Genomic DNA, 25,267 nt, shown 5'->3' with positions numbered 1-25,267 from the left:
TTCCATAACCATTTTTGGGAGAGGGTTTCGTATACAGGACAAAATATGATGTAAGTCGAACCCTTTTTCTATTCTCACCTATATTTTCTGATTCTGCCAATAGTTTAGCATCCCTGGAGTGAATTCGCTGAGAGATGTTCATACCGTAATAATCTAGATTTCGCATGATGGATGTTGTTCCAGCTTTCCTTTGCTAGAATGGAACGATAACATAAATGATGGATAGGATAAACAAAGATTGGGCTATTCCAGTTGAAATCCACAATACCCCTGTGGAAGATTTTGGAAATATCTTCCACAGAGAGAGTATGGTTTTCAAATGTAATTGGTTAGAATTAATCATTTTGAAACCCATACTCCCCCTGTATTATGACATTACATAATCTTCTACAACTGGTATAAGTATTTCAAATGGAAGTTACCCAATTATATATTGTATTTAAAACTTGTACTCCCTCTGTGGAAGACTTTAGCGAAATATGCAACAGGGATAGTGTGGAATTTAAATGGAACAGCCCATTTATTCAAATAAATTGTGCAGAAAAATAAGCCCAATCGACATTGTAACTTTGTGAGAGCAGCTTTGACACACTTTGACATATCGATATCGGAGAAATTTCTGTAATTACTATTCATTTATTTATTATTGTCATAATGTTATCATTAACAATATGTTAAATAATTAACAATTTTTATTCTAGTAAAACATTTTAAATAAATATTTTCCCACAAAAACCAATTTTCCCGATACGTCAGCGGGTAAAGTGTCCCAAAACTGTCCAACAATGCATTGCAAATTTCAATGTCGATTTGGCTTATTGGAAAATTTTATATTCTGGTATTTGTATTTTATTTTAGTAGATTTTCTTTTTCCATTTTAAGATCTATGTGTTCGTTACGAATTATTTCTTCTTAAGGAAATAAAATATACCACGTTGAACTACAATATTATACAAAATGTTACATACCTGATGTACCGTATACCACGAGTCACTTCTGTTGGTATCAAGGAGTCTGCTAGCAATTTTAAGGTAATCCTAGAAAGAGATTTCGTTATTTCCTCATCAGTTTGTTAAATAAAAAAATAAAAAAATAAGCTAAAAGAGAACCAAAGACTCTAAGTAGTCGTGGTCAATCGCCGATTTAACCAATGGCAATACAGCCGCGTCCACGCAGTACAGTGAAGTAGATACAGCCGGTTTGATATACACATATCTTAGGATATTGTTATGCGAATTTCGCCCTTATACTTACATCTAAGAACGCTTGACTAACAGTTTCGTTGAGTCTATCAGGTTTCGGGACATCGGTGAGTTTCTTTAAATTTAATGTAGCGCTATTCAGTTCATCGGAAGAAAGATAATTATCAGGTTCCGCTAGTGCTTGCATACGAAGAGTGGCGCTTCGTATGGCTACGCTGTTGAAGTCTGGTTCGTCTGTTATCTGAGAAAATAATGTACAATTTAGCCGCTTAAATGAAAAATCCGATATTTTCTGCAAAAAAATATTTTGCATCAACTGCCCCACGAAATAATCAACAAGAATTTAGTGGCGTACCCAGCAGTGAGGCCGGAGCCCCCGTCCCCGATTGGAACCCTTCCCTCAATTACCCATTTGGCCCCTGGCCTCGATTGCGAAATTCTAGTAACATCACTTCAAGCATTTACTTCTAATGGCTATCCGCACCGTCTACAGCTTGCTTTCGTATGACTGACGTGAGAATAAAAGTACGCATGGCGGCTACTTTTATCCAACTATTAAATGACGGATTTAGTCTCTATTAGATTGTGTAGATGGGTTGACCTCTTCGTCTTCTTTCGTATGCTGCTAACGAGGGAGATTCAGATCTCAAGTTTGCTGTTGAGCAGCCAGTCTCTTGTGGAAACATCAACTTCAGTGAGTCCCTTAGCTCCATTTGGGGGTCGATGAAGGTGACAAGCTTTGATGATGTGGTCTGCCGTCTGCTCTTCCATCCCACACTCACAAAGTGGGCTTTGGGTGCGGCCCCATCTATGCATACTGGCCCTGAAGCGACCTACTCCTGTTCGCAGGCGGTTGAGTTTCACCCATGCATGGCGTGGCAAATCCGAGCCAGGGCTGGATTTCGACGTGTCCGGGATATAGCTCTTCAGGGGCGAAGATGACAACTGCCATCTCTCAATGTTTATCAACAAAGGCAAGGGACTGGTATATCGATATGCTCGAGTGAACACCATGCAACCACTACACTGTTCAATAGCCTTATTGTGATGTGGCGGGAGTTTTAAAAACACGAGATCTGAACAAAATATGATGCATACTTCCATGCAAAAAACAATGGAAATTGTGATGATGCGTGCGCATACTGTCATGCATTGACGTCAGAAGTCAACTTATCTATACGTTTACCATTTGAGCTCAGTTACGGACGAAATCAAAACTTGACCAGCGGTTGAACTGCGTTCCATTGTTTAGAACATTAGACACCGGCTCCAACCGGACGGAACCTCCCAGAACAACCGCCGATCGAGTTTTGATTTCATCCTTTACTCCAGAAATGCCCACATCTAAATGTTCTGGTTTAGCTAATCACTGATTGTCCGTTATATGGATGTTAATAGCCATATCAACATGAACAATCTAGGACTCATTTGTTCATTTAGAAATCAACAGCTGTATGAAGAAATTGTAACGACCATTATTTATAAATGCTTACCAATGTGAATAATTCTGTCATAGTTCTGGCACAATCAGCTTCATGTATAATTTGGCAGCTTGGTTTACCAGTGTCGGGGTCCGAATCCTCAGTATTACCATCAGTTATTACTATAATTGAAGACCGAATTAAAAAGACTAGTTTGCGTATGTTCAACCAGACCAAAAATGCTGTACTGAGCAGGTCAGCAACCAATCAAGCCACATCTTTGCCCTGACGTCAGACGCAAACTAGTCTTTTTAATTCGGTCTTCAATTATATTTGCACATTTCATAAAGTAACAAAAATTAATATCGTCCTTTATTACTATTTCGATATTTCACAAAGGAACAAAATGAATACGATCTCTTCATTAAACTTTGCATAATGTGATAAGTTTTTTAATAATAATAAGGTAGGAAACAGACAAGCACAGGTATTTCTACACTCTTAGAACAAATGGTTGTTAAGTAGAATATAAAAAAAATCGTCAGCTGTCCTATCTGTAGAACCTGAAATGGTTCTACAGGTTCTAAGAAGAAGGATTTGGAAAGATCAGAAAGAATCATTTTGAGTTATTTCAATTTTCAAGAACCCTTTCCTCTTGAGGATTCTACATACAATGCAGCCAAGAATCCATTTTTGAAGACTACCGGATTAAAAACTAAAATGCTCTCTTTAACGAGTATGAATATAACCCCAGTTGTTAATTATTGGCTTTGCAGTGTAACAAAATTCTAATGTCCATTGTAGGAAAATTTAGAGGGAATGGCACCTTGACCAACCATTGTCTACAAGAGAGAGCCTTTAACAGTAAGTATTATTGATCTCTTCTGAACGTCTGAAGGGCACAACCCGGGTCATAATATGCAATTCCATTTAAAATCCACACCCTCTTAGGAATATTCAACCTGAATCTTCCACAGAGGTAGGGTGAGTGCCAAATAGAGTTGCCAAATGCGCTAATTTCATTCAAAATTCATTCTGTACCTAAGATATTTCTAACATCTTCCACAGGGGTCGTGTGGATTTTAAATGGAATAGCACAATTCCACAGGGAGGAGTAGTGTGAATTTCATATGGAATAGCCCAATTATTGCATCGTCGAAGTTAATAACTGCCTCAATAGATAATTACACCTGTGCAAAAAATAATACAAATTATTCCATTAGAGAATGAATTTAGAGAAAACCTCGGCCTTCTGATAATTACAAACACTCGCTGAGCAGCAAGACCTTCCCTCTAAGCTTTTAATCCGATAAGCTGATTATCTATTTGTTTTCATAAATTGGAAGGCATTCTTTGATGTATTACTTAGCTCAATCATCTGAAATTACTGGAGCGTGAGCCACCCAGGCTGGTGGCTCAGCATAGTATTTTATTAACAGAAGATTTTCTCCAAATTCGTTTCCTAATGTCCGAATCCATGAAATGATATTAAAGGTCCCGAGCATTCATACCATCAGGATCAGGTACGTCTCCTTTCACAACTGAAGCAGTTTCTGGATCATCCTCGTCAAACGCGTGGTACCAAATGGCTGTGTCATCAAAGGCAGCCCCTAAGTAATCTGCATTCCTATCGTTACGTTTTCCCAGGTGTAACGTCGTGAAGAAATCAACTCGAGTGCTGCTTCGAAGAACACCTTCTCGGTCAGATGCTGCACTCAAACAAAAAAAGTCATAAATTCAGAGAGAAAGAGTAACATAAGCAGCTGCAACCTTCAACCGAATGAACACGGTTCAACACAGATATCTTAGCCATAATGACTTTTATGTATTTGAATCCGAGTCTATATTTGGTATTATACAACAAATATGTGTGTGTGTATATAGTTTTTCATCTGATACTATGTCAATATAGGAAAGCATAGCAATAATTGGTCTGTCAAAGAGATTATTTTGCTTTGTTCTACAGATAACTTCGAATACGAACGATATGGAATAAACTGGCCTGAATCACAATGGAGTTACTAATGAATTTATTAATCTACCTTGTACAGCGCCATCAATAAAAACAGCCAATCCAGAGGTTGAACTCCATGTCATAGCAAAGTTACGCCAACTTTGTTCGAGATCAATTGGAAATAGTACCCTCCACTCCTTAGTTCCATCAATGACATACGCCTCTATTGCAGAGCCGTTGTATGTTGCGACAAAACCTCGACCTAATTCGTGTTGTGCCCCTGAACTGTTAAATAAAATCCCAGTTTCTTTAGTGTTGTCGTAAACGTTATCAAAGCTTAAAGTTGGACAGCTTTGGCAGCTGCCACAGTCTCGATGTTAAACTAATATCAGGGAAAAATTGATGTATATATAATTCATGACTTCAAATCTTTAATGATAATATGGAATGATCTTCCATCTAACATTCGTAGTAACTATAATACAATGAGTCTCTCCATGCTTAAGAATGGTACATTGTGCACCTCAACCAAGTAAATTTAATTCATCAGCATAAGTTCATAATGTACTCATAATTATTTCATATTCAACTATGTGTATTTTTCCTCATGTACTACTATAAATATTATTTAAGTTGTATTTTAATTTGTAAATGTACGGCTCTTGCAGGGCCCCCAGGAAGATCAGTGTTTTCATTGATGGGATTACCCTGCTTAAAGAAAGTATAAATAAATATTATTGCAAGCCGCGTTCAAATATGGTTTAGTTTGAAGTTTTGTCTATTGATAGACGAAATGAGTGCATTGGAACTCTTCTTGCTGTGTCTTATTAACTAAACGCTCTATTATAATAATTATAATTAAAAGAATTTAAGACAGTAAACTATTTCGCATATTTAACTCTCTCCATACGACTGCAGACGACAAGTTTAAATTTTTTCTGTAAAAATTCAAACATTGCAGAATTTTCCATTTTCTTTACCATATTTGGAATCGCCATGAAAAAAGCAAATGCATTAAAATGAATACAAACAGGCCTATTTTTTGTTTCAGTGGCTTTTGAGATAGCTCTTGATATTTTGGTTTGTTGAAGCCTATGGCCAGCAAGCAGAGTATTAAATTACCATATTGAAGGACTTGTACCTTAAAATGTATCCTAATCCTGCAGGATTAGTACTTTGGTCGGTAAAGTGGTCAATGTTTCCCATTCTTAGCCACATTGATATAGTCACACCAGCCGGGTTGCACCTTGCTGGATCACTCACACATTTACCAGCAAAGGAACCTACAGTAATAACAACAAGCATCGGTGTAGTGTTTAGACTGTTCGGATCAATAACACATTATCAGCAAAAGGAACCTACATTAACCCTAGAACTACTGAGCCATATTTTGTAACACGGACTACGAATGGAGGGCGGTGTTGCACCCCGGGCCCCCAGCCCTAATTTTCAATTATAAACGACACATACCGTTATATTTGGTACCAATGTATAGCTATGGGTCTGTTCAGTGATACCAAAATAAGTACAGACATGCCCCATATAGTGTCGCTATGACGTCATAATGTGATGGCGCCCATGCACATTTGGGAAATTCTGTCTATGTACAAAACTATAGGCAAAATTGGTTTTCGGCTAAAAATTGTACAAAAATGCGAATTATTTCCTCAATATAAAAGAAAATTACTATTTCAACCGAACTTAAGCGTAAAAAGTCAGTAGCTCTTGGAATAATTTCACAGAAGGGAAATTAAAATCATTGATTTTACTGTAGAAGCCAATGGTGGGCCTCCCCCCTCTATATGGCCATCTTTGTTGACCGGTCCTACCACCGGGTAAGGGTCGATCTACAATTATCTTTTTTGTGACGAATAAAAAATCTTGGGTGGGTTGGTTGATAAAAAAATTTAAAAAAACATCAGCGTAGTGCTTATACCATTAGGGTCACTAGCACATCACTATCAAAAGAACCTACAGTAATAAAATCATCAGCGTAGTGTTACACACCATTGGTTGATTACCATATTAAACGTGAAGACCATAATATTGTACTGAACTCCATAATCCACATGTAATGAATGATAACAGTGAATGTATGATGAGCAATTTCGACTGATCGTAACTTATCGTAGGTGACAACAAAGATAGGGCAGTGTGGAGTTGGACTCGAATCAAGTACACCATTAATGTAATTTCTACCAATGTATTGATTGGATCTCTTTGTTTTGATGTGGAAATTAATGATGGGATGGGCGTAATAATATATTTGCAAGTTGCAAAAACATTTCTGACGGAAAAGTAGCACGAGTACGTTGATAAGTCGCCAACTTTGAACTCCATTTGGAGATTAAGATGGCAAACACATCGAACGGTTTGGTGTGTGGTCGTAGCACACGCCTCTCATCACTGCGGTCCAGGTTCGATTCCTCGAGGTGAGTATGGTTGATGACCAATGACCGCCCTCGCAGTTTTTTCTCAGGTACTCTTGTTTACCTTCTACATTCTAAATTCTTAAGGACTTGACTAAAAAACCCCTTGTTGGGCCCGGCCCAGGGGATTGTGGTAACAAGGGACCATAGTAGTTGAATGATGTGCAATATTTCTGTGAGGGAAACAAATTTTAATTTTACCGGCTGAAAGTGGCTACCGAGACACATGCGCGCAAAACTGGGCTTTTTTGGCGTTCAATTAAGGTCGGTTTGGTATTAATTGTTTCTTTGTTTAATTCCAGTGAGGTCTGAGTGCCACTGAAAAGGTTGACGCCTACCCTAAAGCTATACAAGTTACCTAGATTCAAGTAGCCAAGACCTGATTCAGTTGATGTGTCAGCAGCCCCGTTTTCTTGATGTGTTCGATCGATGGTACTTTCAGTATTTACGCCTTCTACTGGCCCATTAGGATCCGTCACGTCGTAGTATTCATCAGCAGCATTATAACTTGATGCTGTAAGTTAAGGATACATAATTGTCTTGGTTTTATATCAATATTCTTAAAGACTATTATTTAAGACAGAGATACAAAGACTAGTTTGCATATGACGTCCTGACAACCAGACCAAAAATGCTGCACTGCGCAGGTCAACAACCAATCAGGCCGCACATTTGCCCTGACGTCATACGCAAACTTGTCTCTTTAATTCGGTCTTCAATTAACGCTGGTCATCGGATTTCGGAACTGACTGCGGGTCATCTGTCATGTGGTATTCTACAATAACGGTTAAAATAAAACAATTTGGAATTTTAAACATCAAAGGTTAAAAACATGTTATCGTCGACTCACCTTCGGTCCCAGTAAGACTGTCCATAGTAGGTAGCTCCTCGTTTTCATCAGGTATATACAAGGCAACATCATCAAAGCATGCCTTCACAAAACCACCAGTATCACCTCCAGAGCCTCCGAGTCGAAGGCCTGTGTAATCTTCCTTGGGCCTTAATGTTGCAATTCGCTTCAGCTTTATTTCAGACAGAAAAGAGTAATATACAAAATAGTAAGTTGATATGGTCACGAAATGGAAGTCGTATTCATTTATTTACCTGTTACCCCTTCCATTGTATTTATACATCTATGAGGGCACTACAATATTGAACTTGTTCTGGTCCACGGGAAAGGATCTGTTGACAATGCAATCCTTTATTCTAAAGTGTTGTTAACTCCTGAGTTGAATAACCTAGAGCTATATCTACACATACGATCAAGATCCCTAGCACTGCAGAGTCCGTGATCCGGCGACTGCAATGCTTCGCACACTGTTTGCAAAGCCTCTCCAGTAATATAATATGTACGTGCTCTGAGCATGATGTAAATGGTTTGTGTTTGTTCTGGAACTTATTGATGCATTATCTTTATCGTTTTTAATTTTAACGGTTTCAAAATATGCTTAGACTTGCACGAAAGTAAGGAAGAAGGGGAGTTATTCTTACCAGAATTCCGACGGATTCGCCATCAATACTTAGTTGTAAACCAGTGCGGCTAGACCATACAATAGCAAAATATATCCAGCTACCGTATTTGATTTTATCGGTTGCCGATCCTTGCCACATCGTATCATCGTCAGCCACTGTCACTTCAAGTCCTTGTGAGGTTTGAGTTACAACTAGGCCAATTTCATCTGAGGGAAAACAATTTCGCGTTTCAAAACAAATGTGTGTTGATGCCCTATATTCGTCTATGTACACTTCTAGAATCTTTGGCAATATTTTTATTGCATCTAATAGCTTCTTACATATCTAATAAGGTAAACACGTACCTTCTTTTTCAGCTCCAAGACTGGCGACATAACCAAACTCAACATCTTGCGGCAAACTATACAACATCATCCACATAGCGAGTGCAAAACCATTTGGGCATAACTCGGGATTACTTGGGCATTGTCCCGTGTAGTTACCTAGTACAACGTACCCATCTATGCCGTCTGTACAGATAGCCTTACCACGTAAATTACGGCTGGTTGTGATATGCGTTCCAGTTGGGCTAGGGTAATGTAGTTGTCGTAGCATGGTGGGATACTCAAACATCCAACAAAAGGTGGCATCAGCATAGCATTGGAGTTCTGGGTCTATTTGTGTGAAATGAAAATTCAAATTGTTTTAACTTCGATTATTTCACCACACCGGCAATGATATGACTACGTCACATTGACCCTCTCTCATGCGTTGCCGACCCATTATATAATGTTGCTTAATGCTCTGCGCGCTAGCCATAGCCTTCAACATAAAAAATCCAAGTTTTGAGATACTTTCTCAAAATATTAAGAGCTATCTAAAGAACCACTGAACCAATAGTAGGCTTGTTTGTACTCATTTTCTTGCATTTTTCATGCTGATTCCAAATATGGTAATGCAAAATTCTGAAATTTTTGAAATTTTTGAAATTTTTTTAATTTGTCGTCTGCAGTTGACACCCGCGTAGAGAGAGTTAAAGTTTGATTCCAATCCCAACTTCTCGAAAATAATTTGAATCGTTTTTAATTCCCCCTTAAACAAAATAACAAACAATATGCACCTGCTTTATAGTGCTTTTACCAACAAGGAGTAGCTTATTTTCACCAATGAACCCCCAGGCAATGAACTCAAAACTCATTTCCTATTAGTGGCAAGATAATATCTTCATACTAACCAGATAGTCCCAGTAGCCTGCTAGCTCTTCTGTCTGTTGTAGGACTCTCCCATATTGCCAAGCTATGAATACTGAAACCACCATAACCCGATTCCTCGTAATTATGTCTTCCAATGATCACGTCGGTGGCGGCGTCTTGCCAAGGACCATTGGACGAAAACGCTTCAAAGTTTCTGATTGTATGTGTAGGTTTGACGCCGTTGATCCAGGCTTGGATTGATGACGAAGAATTATCGGAAGAATCCCAGCTAACGCCGATGTTAGCCCATTCATTATTTGGTATATACTGACAATAACATAATGTATAAATTTAGTGTAAACGTAGGTCGAAGGGTTCTTTTTAAACGTATTTCTTATATTTAATATAAAACTTCTGCTTTACTTATTTAAAAATAAAATAAAAGAAATCAAATTTATCGGCAAAATTTAGTTTAGGTTATCTAATCAAGTAAACAAAAGAATACACCGGGGTCACGAAATGATGGGCGTTGAGCTTTAAAGATCTTGAATCTGGAGGCCCCAGTTATGAATAATTATGAGGCAGGAGGAAGGGACGACATCAGATTCGATTGTAATATTCGGGAGACTGAAGGAAGGGACGACATCAGATTCGATTGCAATATTCGGGAGATTGGAGCATGGAACAACATCAGATTCGAGTGTAATATTTGGGAGGTTGCGATTTCTTACGCCAACGTTTACTGATACTAATTTTCTATTGTTTAACCTGACGTACACGTAGAATTAGGCATTGGGGTAAGAAATCACAACCACGCAATTTCTAGAATTGTTTCTTACGTCAAGTGAGGTACTCATTGTCCATTGCGCATAGGTGGTAATGACTTTTACGTATATAGATAAGCTTTCTAGGTAAACAGACAGTCCGGTAGCGTAGTACGGAGACGATTCTGCTCCAGATCTGTGATCAAAATAGATTATAATTCAAAATGCAGATGAGTTCAGGCTTTCAAATCTTTATTTTTTCAATGACTTTTTGCTTAATCCTTCAACGGTTCTTGGTGACTTAGAAAAAGCCGTCAGCGTTAACGATGCTTTAAACGGATAAATACGCAACATGACATAATTTACCTTGGAAAACGCTTTAATTCCACGTGGTGACATTAATATACATGTTTTAACAAGGCACCAAAATTACCCAAGACAAACTACAAAAGCCTACTGAAACGACTAAAAGGTTGGATGGGTTACTATCTCATAAGCCAGACATCTCACATAAATGAAAAGGACCCACAGGACCCTTCCACGCGCCTCGCCGAGGATTATACAAGCAAGGCGTTTGGTCTAATAAGTGGGTATTTAGTACGTTGCCAATATATGAAATTGGCGACTACATGGCGTTTCAACAAGATAGACCAATACTTACGAAAACAGATACTCTCGTTGTGAGAAAACTTGGTGTGAGATCTTCAACCAGAAGGAAACGGACAATCCGTCTACGCATAGATCAGTTTCAGTAATACATTCACCGCCAAAGTTACCTACAAGAAGTAAAGCAAATTCGTGCTTGGAATTATTAAGTAATTGCTAATAAAAGAAACTTGATCACCGCAATAGACGTTTTATCTTATTGTGACCATACAACTTTCATAATATTTGAAGCCAAGTTTGTGTATTGGTATATTGCCGATACAGTATTTCCTACCGACGACTCAAAGATACATGATTTTTTTTAAATACTTAAAAATAAAATTACAAAATATGACCTTCATGCATTTGTCAAGCAATTCTCATCAATGCGATATGATAATTTCTTTTAATCATCAGAGTGCTCTTCTCTGTTATTGTACGATCTGCCGACGGGTCGTGTTGTATGGAATCGACAGATTACATTGTACGGTATCAACGGGTTGCACTAAAAGGTACGATCAGGCCCTATAACCTACAACTACAACCTACCTAAATTTATGTAAGCGTTAGGATGCGTGAGGCGAACAACTGGCGGATTTTCTGTAGCTATCTCTCCTCGAGGTCCAATATAATTTCCATCGTCAAACGTTTCTTTGTCAGTCATCATTTTAAATGAACTGCTCACAAGGAGTTTGTAATTCCAGTAGTAGGCACATGCGTCATAGATTGAGTTTCCTAATAAAAATAAAGAAGAACAATTTAAAAATCTTTATATTGTCATTCATGATGCTTTATTATTGCTTGGACCATGTGACTTGCTTTGACTTTTAATACTGCAGCCCAGTGTAGCCCAGCCCTTCCACCTCTTCTGAGTTATCCTCCTCCACTGCAATCTCTATTCGGTCAGGTGTTCAACATCCTGCAGCGGCATCCCTATGGCATGTTGTACTGCCTATGACTCATGACTATGGGATGTTTAATCCATGTTAATCCCAGCACTGGGATTGTTGCTATGAGTGAATACATGCAGCACGAACATACATACATATATACATACATACAACGGCATTTACAGCCTGTCTCAAAAAATTGTGCAAGTGAAAAGCGCCCTCTTTGGCAATTAGTAAATACCGTTGTGACATGATGCTTACATCAAAGTCAAGGGCACAGTCTTAGCTCTCGAATACCGTTTGTTCTGTTCAATTTGCTCTTTTTAATCTCGAGATATGTTTAGTTAACAATGAAAGGGTAAAATCACAATTGTGCCACTTTTACTAGGGAATAGGGCTGTACATGTAAATCAATGATCCGTCTAATGATCCGTCTAATGCACTCCCCCTTCGGGGCTCGTGCAGCGCGCGTGCATTATTTTATCTAATTTCATTAATTTGTCAAATTTCATGAACTTGTCAAAGTTCATTAACCTATAAGTGTGCAATATTTGTTTGTCTTTTTATATGTCTTGAATGACAAAGAGAACAGTATTTACCATGGTAAAATCATTGACATGCACATGTATTTAATTTTACAGCAGAATGTGAAATATTTATTTATCGTTTAATTTGTCGTAAGTGGAAAAAGAGAATCATTATACCTTTATCATGATAAACCATTAAAAACAATTTTTTATTGTTGTGTAATTGATGCATTCTTTTGATTTCACGAAGGAACTCTTGATAAACTTGATGCTATCGTTGATTTACATGTACAACCCTCTTCCCTAGTAAAAGTGGCACAATTGTGATTTTATCCTTTTGTTGTTAAGTAAGCATATCTCGAGATTAAAACAAGCAAATTTAACAGACTAAACGGTATTTGAGAGCTACGACTATGCCCTTGACGTTGATGTAAGCATTATGTCACAATGGTATTTTCTAATTGCCACAGAGGGCGCTTTTCACTTGCACTTTTTTTTTTGAGACAGGCTGTATATAGCGCAATTTCAAAGAAATGATCATTGCACTTTACAGAAAACTTACCCTACAACTAAATACTACAAGAAAACAAAAATATGCAAAAGAAACAACACAAAATCAGCAATGGTTGAAAAGATGGGTTTTCAGGCGTTTGAAAGTAGTAACTGTGGGAGATGACCTAATGGATGAAGGAAGATTGTTCCAGATACTGGGTCCAAAGACACTGAACGATCCATCGCCTATCAGTCTGTTTGTCTTAGGAATGATAAGGCGCGTAAGATCTTGATTTGAACGAAGGCCTTCCCTAGTTGGAACACGGATGGTCAGACAATCAGAGAGGTAGGGTGGTGCCAGATCGTTCAATGTCTTGTAAATGTAGAGTAGCACTTTGAAGCAAATTCTCTTGTCTATTGGAAGCCAGTGTAACGAATTTAAAAGAGGTGAAGATGAGTGACGGCGTGGAACTTGGAAGATAATGCGGGCAGCACGGTTTTGTAGTCTTTGTAAGCGAGCAACGTCTTTGCTTCTACATCCAGACAGAAGGGCGTTGGCATAATCAATCTTGGATAACACTAGTGCCCGCATGGCATTACTGGATGCATCTTCGGTGACAAACCTACGAATTCTGGACAAGTTCCACAAGAGAAAGTTAACTGTTTTACAAATAGATGTTATATGGTTAGACATGTTCATCGTAGCATCAAAAACAACTCCCAGATTCCTGATGGTAGCAGATGGAATTACTTCAGCATCACCGATCTTTATATTGATGTTGGAGAGACTGGGCATATTGTGTGGAGGGGCAGCAATGAAAAACTCGGTTTTGGAGTCATTTAACTTGAGCATATTACAAAGCATCCAATGTCGAACTTCCTCGACACACATGGATAGCTTGAAGATGGCACATGCTGAATCACCAGGAACACCCATACAACAGCTAATGGATAAACGCTTTTTTGTCGATGAGCCATTAGCTTCCTCTTGTTGTAAAATGACTATGTGTAATCTAATAATCGTAGAATGATTAGCTCGGTCATTTCAATTCTTTTACCATTCCTACACAAAACATCCCTGCTGAAGAACTTTAACGTGACACAATTTTGTCAATACCTACCATAGATTTTGAAAACCTCTCTAGCTTCCCATGGCTCAACAAATCGCTCTCTTAGTGCTAACTCTTCGAAATAAACATCGCTGTAACCGCCCATGAAGTCATTCCTCCTTCCAATGATAATCCTGGTATCGGAGTCAGTGCTTCGAATCTTCCTCACACCTGCCCAATCGGCGCCTTCCAGATTACCGTTTATGTAGAAGTTTAGACCTTTATCTTTATGCCACGAGATGGAAATATGAGCCCAATCTAAAAACAACAAATAGCAAACCGTACATATGTAAGCCTTTAGGGAGAGCGAGTTGGCGCAGCGGTTATTCCCTCACCTTACACCACTAAGTTCTCGGGTTCAAGCCCCGGCCGGCCGTGCACACGGACTGTACGTGCATTTGGTTTATTCCGATCATGCTCGCTCTCGCATGTTTTCTCCGGAATCTCCGGTTTCCTCATGCTTTCAAAATTGGTGATTAGTTGTTTAGTTATCAAAACTTCTTTCTTTAATTGGTGGATGTTACGATTTAAGTGCGGTTAGGTTTGCGCCGGGTTCGGCTGCAACCGCGGCCTAGTTGATGCAAGATTCTAGACATTGCAGTTGCAGCGAAATTACAGCGCTTTGAATCCTCTGGAAAATGCGCTGTGTGAATTTTATTTATTTATATTATTGCAACTCCAACATATCGTACGTTTTTAAGTACGTTAATACGGTGTTAAATATTGCTAGTCTCGGTTCCAAACTAGATTGTGCTCATTCGTCACGAAGGAGAACAAGGCGCCTGGAACAAAGACTATAAGCTTCTATAATATCTGAACTAGGTCAAAAGAGGGCATAGTGATTGAAAAATAATGGTTATCGCAGGCTACCGAGTCTCTGTCTAATTTAAACAGCACACTTTTGATTTTGACTAAAACCAAGGTTAACATGCTGCTTAAACTTAATTGTATTTCTGTGCTCCCCAAATATTATGGTTGACCAAAAACATATATTTTGGTAGATTAAGGATCACTCCATCCATATATCATGACTTTACTTTCACAATGAGACTTTTCGTCCTGAAAATTGGGCGCGTTGCATGAACTTCGACATGAGGTAAAATCAGTATATTCCACTTTGGAATCAAAAAGGTGAAATTGCAATGGCATTTTTATACGCATGGATATCGCGTATAAATTTATTCAATTTATAACACATCGCTGCATGATTTGTTACAAACAAAAAGGATCATGATAATAATTAGACTTTCCTTCGTATGTTCGTTATCCTTGACCGTCTTTAACATATTGTTTAATGGACAAATATTATACATTTTCAAAGATGTATCTACGTTGATTTCGCACGTGGAAAATCTTCAAAACTGGCTAAATACGTGACCTCGCTTCGATACAGGAGAGTGGTTTTGAATAGATCAACATACGTCCGATACCTACGTTTGGAAATCGCAATCTCTCTATTATGTGATATTAAACGTATGACAAAGGTTCTGCTTTTATTGCCATATATTTAGGTAAGTATAAACTACGCAAACAAAGTTTCTTTATGGTTAGGAAATTTAACCACTATTAAAATCTAGCGACCAATTTTGTACATTTTGCTAAATAATCGCATGCGGAAGATTATCCTGCGCATTTTGAAACCGCAATCTCTACCCTACGACACTCCTGAGAAAAGATATGAATGTTTATGTAACACGAGGTCGAAAAATGAAAATTGCAAAGAAGCCTATTCAATGGTTTTAGAGCTGATTCACTGATCCAAGACGGTGTCATTATTCCCGCCTTTTCAATTTTTAATTTAAAGCTTTTTAATTGATGCATGTTATATAATCCTTTGCATATTGTGCAGATGAATGATCAAAGACAAAGGTGAGTGGGTACTAAGACATTTACGTTTTGAGAGATGGGTTTGGAAAATGGATTCAAAACAGGTCATGATTACAGCTGCATTCTTGGAAGCAGAAGGAATTGAGACACTTGAGTGGCCCTCCAGAAGCCCTGATCTTAACCCCTTGGAGAACCTTTGGGATCAGCACAAGAGACGATTCAACAAGAAGATAAAGGCAGATGCAACTCTGGTGGGATTGCGTCGCATCGTTATCAACGAGTGGAATGGGGTTGAGCAAGGTAACATTCGACGCCTTATTAGGAGCATGAAACGCCACGTGGCTGCTGTAAGGGAAGCCAACGGTGGACACATAAAGTATTGAAAGACTGGTAAAGAAAGAGATTAATCTCAAGTGAAGTTGGAAGCGGCAGTATGATGCCTGAAATGTGCTCACAAATTAAAAAAAAATGTTATCTGCATGTTTGTTGTTTTTTGTGGTCTTTTATGCTGAAAAATTGAATAGGCCTTTTTGCAATTTTCATTTTTCGACCTCGTGTTCCTTAAACATTCATATCTTTTCTAAGAAGTGTCGTAGAATAGTGATCGAGGTGTCAAAATGCGTAGGACAATCACCCGCATGCGATTATTTAGAAAACGTAAAAAATTTGTCGCTAGATTTTAATAGTGAGTAAATTTCCTAACCATAAAGAAACTTTTTTTGCGTAGTGTATTAGTTTATAAATTGTACTCTTTCTTACCCAGTGGTGCTGCAACCTCCGATTGCCATTTGTTATCACCGTCAGCAACAATTGCGCCTAGTTTACGCTCGCGTTGGTAAAGTGCGAATCCTCGCGTCGATTGCGCTCCTGAGCTAAATACAAAATGGTATTCCTCATCTGCGGGTCTTACGAGTTTACATATTATTGTCACCGTGGCTCCATTTGTACATAATTGTGGATTGCTAAGACAGTAATTCTCTTCAACACCTGACAACAGATTGAAAAAACAACAACAATAAATAAATAAAATTTCCTTAAATAATACGTTTAAAAACACTCGCACTCATCATCATCATCATCATTATCATTGGTCGGCTGCGAAGGAGTCTGTCACAAGCTTCCTCCTGTGCTGTATTTCTGATCTCAGCTGGGAAAAAAGTAATAGCCCTGTTGATTAAGTTTGCGATGTACGGGTGGCACAGGCCCATTCCATGTCAACTCCAGGGATGTGCACCGCAGCACCTCTTCAATTTTTTTCTTTTTCTGTGTGGTGGTAGATATTGATGAGAAAGTAAAATCCCGAAAATTTGAGCTTCATACTCCATTTCGTTTTCCCGTGGCATCAATTTGAAATTTAGAGGGTCAGCGTAAAAAAATGTCGCAACGCGAAAGACGATGTTTGGAGGTCCATAAATGTATAAAGGGAACCATTTACAACTTTGAAAAGTATGTATCCTGGGGTACTTATTTGTGTAGAATTCAAATCTGGCATCAGAAAACTTGTAACTCCTTTACTTTAAAAGATATAGGGCCCTCAAAATGCAACTTCGTCCATCCAGGACCAACTTTGGGGGTCAAAACTCCAAAAGTAAAAATAATTTTACTGTCCATTGGGGGTTTTTTTGCTAGTCAGAGCCCTTTGGTAGGACATTACTCTTAGGCCAATATTGAGCCTATTAGAATATTTTTAGCTGAGATATTACCCATGGCAAAAAATGTAATTGTACATTTTTGTACAGTTTTGACCCCCTGAAAACCAATGTCAGGCATTTTGATCCACCATCAATAGGTATGTTGAAATATGGACTTGGACAACATTTCTGATGCCAGATATTGAATTTGGGACTCGATGGCCCAACACATCAGTAAAGTTTTGCATTCTCCATAGAGTTGTACATAAGTTGTCATTATACATGCGAAATCAAAATTTTTACGCTGTACAACCCCTGGAGAATTCAAATTGATGTCACGGGAAAACGAAATCAGAAAGTATGAATCTTCAAATTTTGGTTTTCAGGGGGTCAAAATGTACAAAAAATGTACAATTGGGGTTTTGCATGGGTAATATCTCAGCTAAAAGTATTCTAATAGGCTCAATATTAAATAAGAGTAATGTCCTACCAAATGGCTCTGACTGGCAAAAAAATGTACAGTAAAATTATTTTTACTTTTGGAGTTTTGACCCCCCAAAGTTGGTCCTGAATGGACGAAGTTGCATTTTGAGGGCCCTATATCTTTTAAAGTAAAGGACTTACAAGTTTTCTGATGCCAGATTTGAATTCTACTCAAGTAAGTACCCCAGAATACATACTTTTCAAAGTTGTAAATGGAATTTTACTTTCTTATCAATATCTACCACCACACAGAAAAAGAAAAAAAATTGAAGAGGTGCTGCGGTGCACATCCCTGGAGTTGACATGGAATGGGTCCACAGTAATGTCTGTCTTCCTTGCTTCCTGTTGCCTGGTTATATAGAGAATATAGATATTGATAGCTTATCCGCAGAATGTTCCCGAGCCATTTCACCTGGCGTTGTTGAAAGAGGTGTGAGAGTGGCTGCTGATTGGTCATCTGGTACACAGTCACATTGGATACTCTAACATGGTGACTGATCCCGGGTATTATTCTGTAGCAGATGGTGGCATAGCGGTTAATGTAGTCCTCCAGTTTCTGTGACAGAAAACCATGTTTCACAGCCATACACCAATGTTCAGAGGCAAACTGTTCGGAAGATACTGATCTTGAGTTCCGAATGTAGGACTATAATGGAGCACTATTATGGTTTCTTATGAAGAAAGAATTTAAAGCAATTGAAAAGGAAGAAAAAGGGAAGAAATAGGAAAAGTGCTGATACCCGTCATTACTTGCAGATAGCAGTCTCATATCTTGATAAGACGTACTTACCCAGATGCAACCAATGTCCAGATGATCCATCAATAAATAGCGCATTACCCTTGCCATCCATACCAGGAACAACCTGGAGAGGCTGATCATCTGGTATGGACATATTCTTAGTGGATGCTATGGATGGATGGTATTTCAGCAACACCTGCTGGTCTCGACGTAAGAAGGCATCTGATGTCCAGTAACGATAGGCTTCACGCAAATTTGAATACTCGCTGTCTGATTATAAAAACAAATGGACAGGTGTTTTGGGTAAAAATCGGTAGTTGTCAATTTGCAATCAATTTTATTAACAACATATTCTTATAGGAAAACAATAATTGTTCTATTTGGCGCTATCACTAGCGGTACTTGCAATCGTTCAACACAGAGTCTCCTGTCGGTTAATTCTACTCAGCGACAACGTATTAAAGGCATCCGGCTTTTTTTTTTGCATCCAAGGATAACCAGTGTTAACGATATTTAATTTACTGAGTATTCAAGGAATGACCAACAGATGACAGTATTGTTGTTACCTAAGAAAGTTACCACAAAGTTTTTTCCAGGAGTTGCTTAGTGATGGTTAACTTAGTTTAAAGTTGTTTAATTTGGTACTTTGTATTCAACATAAACATAATTATTGAGAAATAATTTTTCGAAACTTATCAATTAAAAAAACCTAAAGTTGATTATAGAGCGTTACGTACAGGCATGTGGCAAAGCCTCAGCACACCTACCTGTCATCCCGATAATGTGATGAAATTCAAATGGATACAAATACCTCGGCCATGCCACAAAATCTGATATGGTGAGAGGTGCCATAGCAAGGCTACCGTACCTATCATTGGTACCCAGAGTAACCTTCCATGGATTGTTATTAGAACTTTGTCCAGAAGCTGTACTGCTACTGCGTCTTGTGATGATTTCACCATTAATGTAACCATTGGATCCAAGATCAGCTCGCCAAGTCAGTACAAAATGTGCCCATTCGTTATATGGTATCTCAGCATTTATTACTTTCAGTTGTGCGATGTTTGTGCCATCGTTAACTAATAAAACAAATTATGAGAAAGTTTTGATTGAATTATTCAAACATGTATACCCTATATGTGACCGTCCATATCAAACCGCTCGTAAAGTCGGCAAATTGTATTTCGAGTTACAGTGCAAAATAAGCATTATAAAGGTTGTATTCATATGCACCTAATAATTGTCCTACACGTGTCTCATTTTAGTGTCAGTCAACGACAATCTTTAATCCTATTGTTGAAGAGGAAAATAAGCTTATACTTATGTATAGAGTTAAGTAAATTGCTCTAGTCTTTGTTTGCTTTGGCTAAATTCTGTTCAAGTGGTGGGTTAACCAACAATCAACAATGAGAGGACATTCCTGAACCTCGTTGACTTGGGGATGATTTGAAGTGACCGCCAATTATGACTATTTGATATGTAATACCAGCGATGTGGAAAAAGAGAAATAATGAAGCACCAAAATAATGTACTCTTTTGCTGAAGGAGCAAAGTTTAACATGCCTTAACTCCGCTTCTGGATATCGTTTGAAGTCAAATGATATATCATTGTAAAGCTTATGGTATATATTTTCTAAACACGGAAGAAAACAAACTTGACCAGGGGCCGACTTTACGAGCGTTTCGACGTGGATGGTCTATTATGGAACTAGTATATTGCTACCGATAGGGTCAACTTATACTCATAGGACATTGTAGTTCATTGCCTTTTGCATTAATGTTTTTCAGAAAGTTATGAGAATATTTTATAATTACTACATCTGTTTAGTTTTATATTCATGAGGAACTTAGATACACGTTTGTCCTTTCATATCTTTTCATGTTAGTCACTCATTCACTCGTTTTAACTATTAATTCGTTATCACCTATTATGCCTTCTATTCAAGTCCTTGTATTCAATATCAGCAGCAAGCGTAGATCGCGAGGCGAGTATAATTAAGGCTTCGCTACTCGGTATATATAAACTAAAACCACCCAAAATAATGCAGTCTTCATGAACCCAATCGTGTTATAACAGATTCAACCAATCGTGGGACGTTTTTCCAACAAATCTAGGCTGCCGGTCAATCATCTAGCTGTACCTCATCTTTAGTGTGATATACATGATCGCTCGGTAGCCTGGATTTGTTTGACAAACATTTCACAGTGGGTTAAATCTGCTATTATTTATCAACTTACTTTCCTTCTTCTACAACTATAAAAATGACTAAACCTTATTAGCCACAAACTCTTGAATATTGAAATACAAGACCCCAATCGACATGTTCCAAGATCGTCATCTACAAAGACCACACTGTAATAACATGGTAATTATTTACGAGAATGAAGATATGAGTTTATGTCTGGCTTGAATTTTGAACTTCAATTTTCATACTCTATTTGCATTCTCGATGTAACTTTTGTGCTCTTTAAAAAATACTATAAAAAAACAAACTTACCTTTAAACGTCAGTACTTTTGATGCCGTTAGAGATATTGACACGCTGACTTTATTACTATCGTACGCTCTGCCTGAATTATATAATGTGGAAGGAGTAACGGCACGTGCTGTTTTGTCTAAATACATCCAGAAAGACAACGTAAATCCATTACTTCGCTCATTAACTGCTTCTTTTATCTGCAACGGACTGCTTCCGGTGTATGCCGCTGTGGGGTCAATCCAAGAGCGCGTTCCAGTTAGTTGGTAGTATTCGCCTTTGTCTAGGCGGCCAATAACCGTTTCTACTGTGCTGTGTTTTAGGATATTAAGTGGGCTTAATGGAGAGACCGGATTGTACATTTGTGCTACTTGGTAATATGGATGATGGATTAAATCGGAATCTGAATTAAAACAAAATTTTGCATTTACAAATATTATTAATATTAATATTATTGCAATATCGTTAGCTAATATGACGATCAAATTATTTCTGTTTCTTTTACGCAGTCCATTTTAACATTAATTGTGGTTAGTGGGCTTTAGCAGGTTTCTGTAGTGAACGGCTCTTTTCAGAGCCATCAGTAGGCAAGGGGCGGTCTACATGTCTCATTCTTAGGTACTTTGTCCTGAAGAAGTCAGAGCTACCTCTGACATAAGCTTGACAGTTCTAAACTTGTCCGACGACGAACCCGCTAAAACCCCACTAATTGTTATGAATTCCCGTCGTAAAAGCCTATCCCACAATTAATTGTGGTCTTTGTAGGGATATTTCTTTAATTGTAATTTATGCACTTTCAAGTTTTTCATAGATATTGAAAGCAGGAGGAAAACGGGAGATCCTGGAGAAAACCTGCGAGAGCGAGCATGAATCGGAATAAACTAAGTGCACACACAGTCCTTGTGTAGTGCCTGGGCTTGAACCCGGGACTCAGTGGCGTAAGGCGAGGGAACAACTACTGCGCAAACGCGCTCCCCCAAAGATTCCATACCAACGTACTGAAGGGTCTATTGTTCTCCATTGCACCTGCCCCTCAATTCAGATGCAGTAATATAGAGAGCGGATAATGTATTTTGATATTGCCTCCACCGGGATTTGAACCGGGAACCTCTTACACCAGGATCAAATACATTAACCGCTGGGCTACACTGTTCTCTGCTGATTCTTCCATTGATCAAATCATGAGATTCTTTCGTGTATTTTACTTTTTCATTCAAGTACTACAATACAGTAAATTTCACACAGAATAAGATATAAAAAGTTTTTGTCAAAATTCAATTCCTTAAGCCAAAATCCAAAACATTGTCAGGAGCATAACCTAGCGTTTGACATACTTACCCAATTCTTCAAGCTCAATATTTCGTAAAGTTGAATAGTCGAAAGTTGGATACAGTTCTGGAACAGAGAACATAGTTATTCGCATTTGCTGATTATTGTATTACGAAATACCGTGTCAAGTGCTGTATAGCTGTAAAGTTCAACACACGTAACTACAACATGCTCATCTATCAGGACACAGTTCTTTAACCCCGATACATTTGTACATGCATTGAATGACCTTTGAAAATTTGGGTACAAAAACTCATATTCTGAAACTTGTGGTCAAATTTTGCACTATGGTTGTTTAATTGAGGTTATTGGAGTATGCCATTGGAATGAGGCTATCTAAGCAGCCTAGAGTGTTTTACTTACAGTAAAATTTAGAGTTTTCATAACACTATCATTTCGGCTGAAAATGATCATCATATGATCAGAAACCTCCTTTACAGTTGTTACTAATATTATGTAATGATTTTTAGCAAAGAATAACAAAATGAAAATTTGATCGAAAAGTGTGTGGTGTTCCTATAAATGAGTATACATGTATCTCTGAAGTTCTCGGTGGAGTTGTATTACCATTTTCACAGTGAACACCATCGAATCCAAACGGACAATTGCAAATATAATGATAAGGTCTATCGATACACGTTGCTCCGGATGCACACGGATTCGAATCACATTCGTTAATATCTGATAAGGAGAAAAAACATCAAAACGTCACAAAACGATCAATGAAAGTGAATTTGTGTGCGGAAAAGAAGAAGGCTTTACGCTTTTTATCTGTATATCTCTTTCCTCTGCTGTCTCCCTCTCTTTTTCTCATCCATTTGCTTTGTTTTATCGAAGTAGCCTGTCTACCAGACCATCTTAAAGCCGGTCATAGGCTTCAACATATAAAGTTCAAGTTTTGAGATATTTTCACAAAATATCAAGAGCTATCTTAAGAACCACTGAACCAATACTACACTTGTTTGTACTCATTTTAATGCATTATTCATGCTAATTCCAAATATGGTCATGACAATTTACAATTCTAAAATTTTTGAATTTCAAAAATGAAACTTGACACCCGCGTGAAGAGAGTTACTTAAACAGAAACCCCTAGTCTTTTGACAAAAACAAGAATTAATTCTCTCTTACCCGCAATTGTTACATTAGGATCGACGGTGGTGGTTGGTAAGGTAGTGGTTATCTTTGTTGTAGTGGGCTCAGTGGTTGTGATGGTTGTGGTTGGCTGTGTTGTGGTCATTGTTGTAGTTGGTTGTGTTGTGGTCATTATTGTAGTTGGTTGTGTTGTGGTCATTGTTGTAGTTGGTTGTGTTGTGGTCACTGTTGTAGTTGGTTGTGTTGTGGTCATTGTTGTAGTTGGTTGTGTTGTGGTTATTGTTGTAGTTGGCTGTGCTGTGGTCGGTAGAGTTGTCGGGACCGTGGTGGTCGGTTGCGTTGTTGTCGGAATAGTCGTTGTAGGCGCCACTGTCGTCGGTAAGGCTGTTGTTGGCTGTGTTGGAATTGGAGTTTCCGCTGAAACAGAATTTGTGAATACATTAATATAGAATTTACCATAATTGCGTAATTGAATGAGCCGATATAATATATACAAAACACACTCAGAAACAATGTGAAATATTATGACAAATGATGGATAAAACTCGTGTCGATGACATTTCCTCCCGATGACATTGGACAACTTCGTCCGCATGGTAACTATACGTATTTACAATAGTCAGAACCTGATGTCATCAGAATAGGCGTTGTAAGCACAGTTGTCATCGGTAAAGATGTTGTTGGCCCTGTTGTAGTTGGAGCTTCCGGTGTTGTTGTTAAAGGTTCGGCTGTATTAGAGTTGGTGAAAAAGTAGGATAAATAATTTGCCATAAATATGCGGACACATACACACAAAACACACTTTTTGATGAATAAAACTTGTGTCGATGATATTAATGACAGTAACTCTTTAATAACTCTTTAATAACATTTACATTATATTAATATAGATTGTACCATAATTGTGCAATTGAAATAATGAGCCGACATACAAAACACACATGGAAACAATGAGAAGTAATATAACATGATGGATAAAACTCGTGTCGATGGCATTAATGCTTATGTGGTAGGTCTATATAATCCTTCAACGACTTTCCTCACGGTGACATAATTTCTTCCCGGCCAATAATTAGAACCTGATGTCGTCAGAATAGACGTTATAGGCACAGTAGAGTTTGTGAAAAAGTAAGTTAAATAATTTGCCATAAATTGCGTTATTGATATAATGAGCGGACACCCACAAAACACATTTTAAAATAACTAGAAATAATGTGAAATGATGGATAAAACTTGTGTCGATGACATTAATTACAGATTAAAATACATTTAATAACTCTATAATAACAAAAGTAGAATCAATTTATCTCTTACCCACAAATCGTCACCCTACTATATAATTGCCTAAGATATTTTTGTAATTTTGAGAACAAAATGTGGTTCAAACATGCATCAGTTACGTAATCACCCTAATTATTTCGGATTGTTCCATTTAATTTGTATCATTATCATTTGTTCTTGTGCAAATAAATATGTTTAAATGCATGTTTGAACCATATTTTGTTCCCAAAAAAAAATGACGTAGGCAATTATCGTAGTAGGCTGACGAAATGCTGTTGTCAAATTAAGACCAACGAACACAGTGGTTTTCATCTCTGTTGTGGGGTTG

The 25,267-nt window shown here is 38.0% G+C and overlaps 1 protein-coding gene across 1 annotated transcript in view; it reads right to left on the bottom strand.

Annotated features, from left to right (window-relative positions):
- Positions 1–24,290, bottom strand: part of LOC140172729 (uncharacterized) — a 40,606-nt gene extending 16,316 nt beyond the window's left edge. Inside the window, exons 1-23 of the mRNA XM_072195862.1 lie at positions 23,695–24,290; positions 23,131–23,244; positions 22,573–22,629; positions 21,257–21,637; positions 19,526–19,837; positions 18,810–19,028; positions 16,665–16,892; positions 14,091–14,336; positions 11,610–11,795; positions 11,077–11,191; positions 10,491–10,611; positions 9,693–9,978; positions 8,824–9,132; positions 8,498–8,685; positions 7,857–8,028; positions 7,365–7,520; positions 5,719–5,860; positions 4,666–4,862; positions 4,135–4,332; positions 2,696–2,805; positions 1,255–1,443; positions 969–1,037; positions 79–193 (exon numbers count right to left, since the gene is read on the bottom strand). Coding sequence (XP_072051963.1) covers positions 79–193; positions 969–1,037; positions 1,255–1,443; positions 2,696–2,805; positions 4,135–4,332; positions 4,666–4,862; positions 5,719–5,860; positions 7,365–7,520; positions 7,857–8,028; positions 8,498–8,685; positions 8,824–9,132; positions 9,693–9,978; positions 10,491–10,611; positions 11,077–11,191; positions 11,610–11,795; positions 14,091–14,336; positions 16,665–16,892; positions 18,810–19,028; positions 19,526–19,837; positions 21,257–21,637; positions 22,573–22,629; positions 23,131–23,244; positions 23,695–24,253 — 4,669 coding nt within the window. The 5' untranslated portion in view covers positions 24,254–24,290. The remainder of the gene's footprint in view (positions 1–78; positions 194–968; positions 1,038–1,254; positions 1,444–2,695; positions 2,806–4,134; positions 4,333–4,665; positions 4,863–5,718; positions 5,861–7,364; positions 7,521–7,856; positions 8,029–8,497; positions 8,686–8,823; positions 9,133–9,692; positions 9,979–10,490; positions 10,612–11,076; positions 11,192–11,609; positions 11,796–14,090; positions 14,337–16,664; positions 16,893–18,809; positions 19,029–19,525; positions 19,838–21,256; positions 21,638–22,572; positions 22,630–23,130; positions 23,245–23,694) is intronic.
- Positions 24,291–25,267: the final 977 nt, after the last annotated feature.

Source organism: Amphiura filiformis, chromosome 16, assembly GCF_039555335.1.
Source record: "Amphiura filiformis chromosome 16, Afil_fr2py, whole genome shotgun sequence".
Classification (NCBI taxonomy): domain Eukaryota; kingdom Metazoa; phylum Echinodermata; class Ophiuroidea; order Amphilepidida; family Amphiuridae; genus Amphiura; species Amphiura filiformis.
This window is presented reverse-complemented; position numbering and strand designations above follow the sequence as displayed.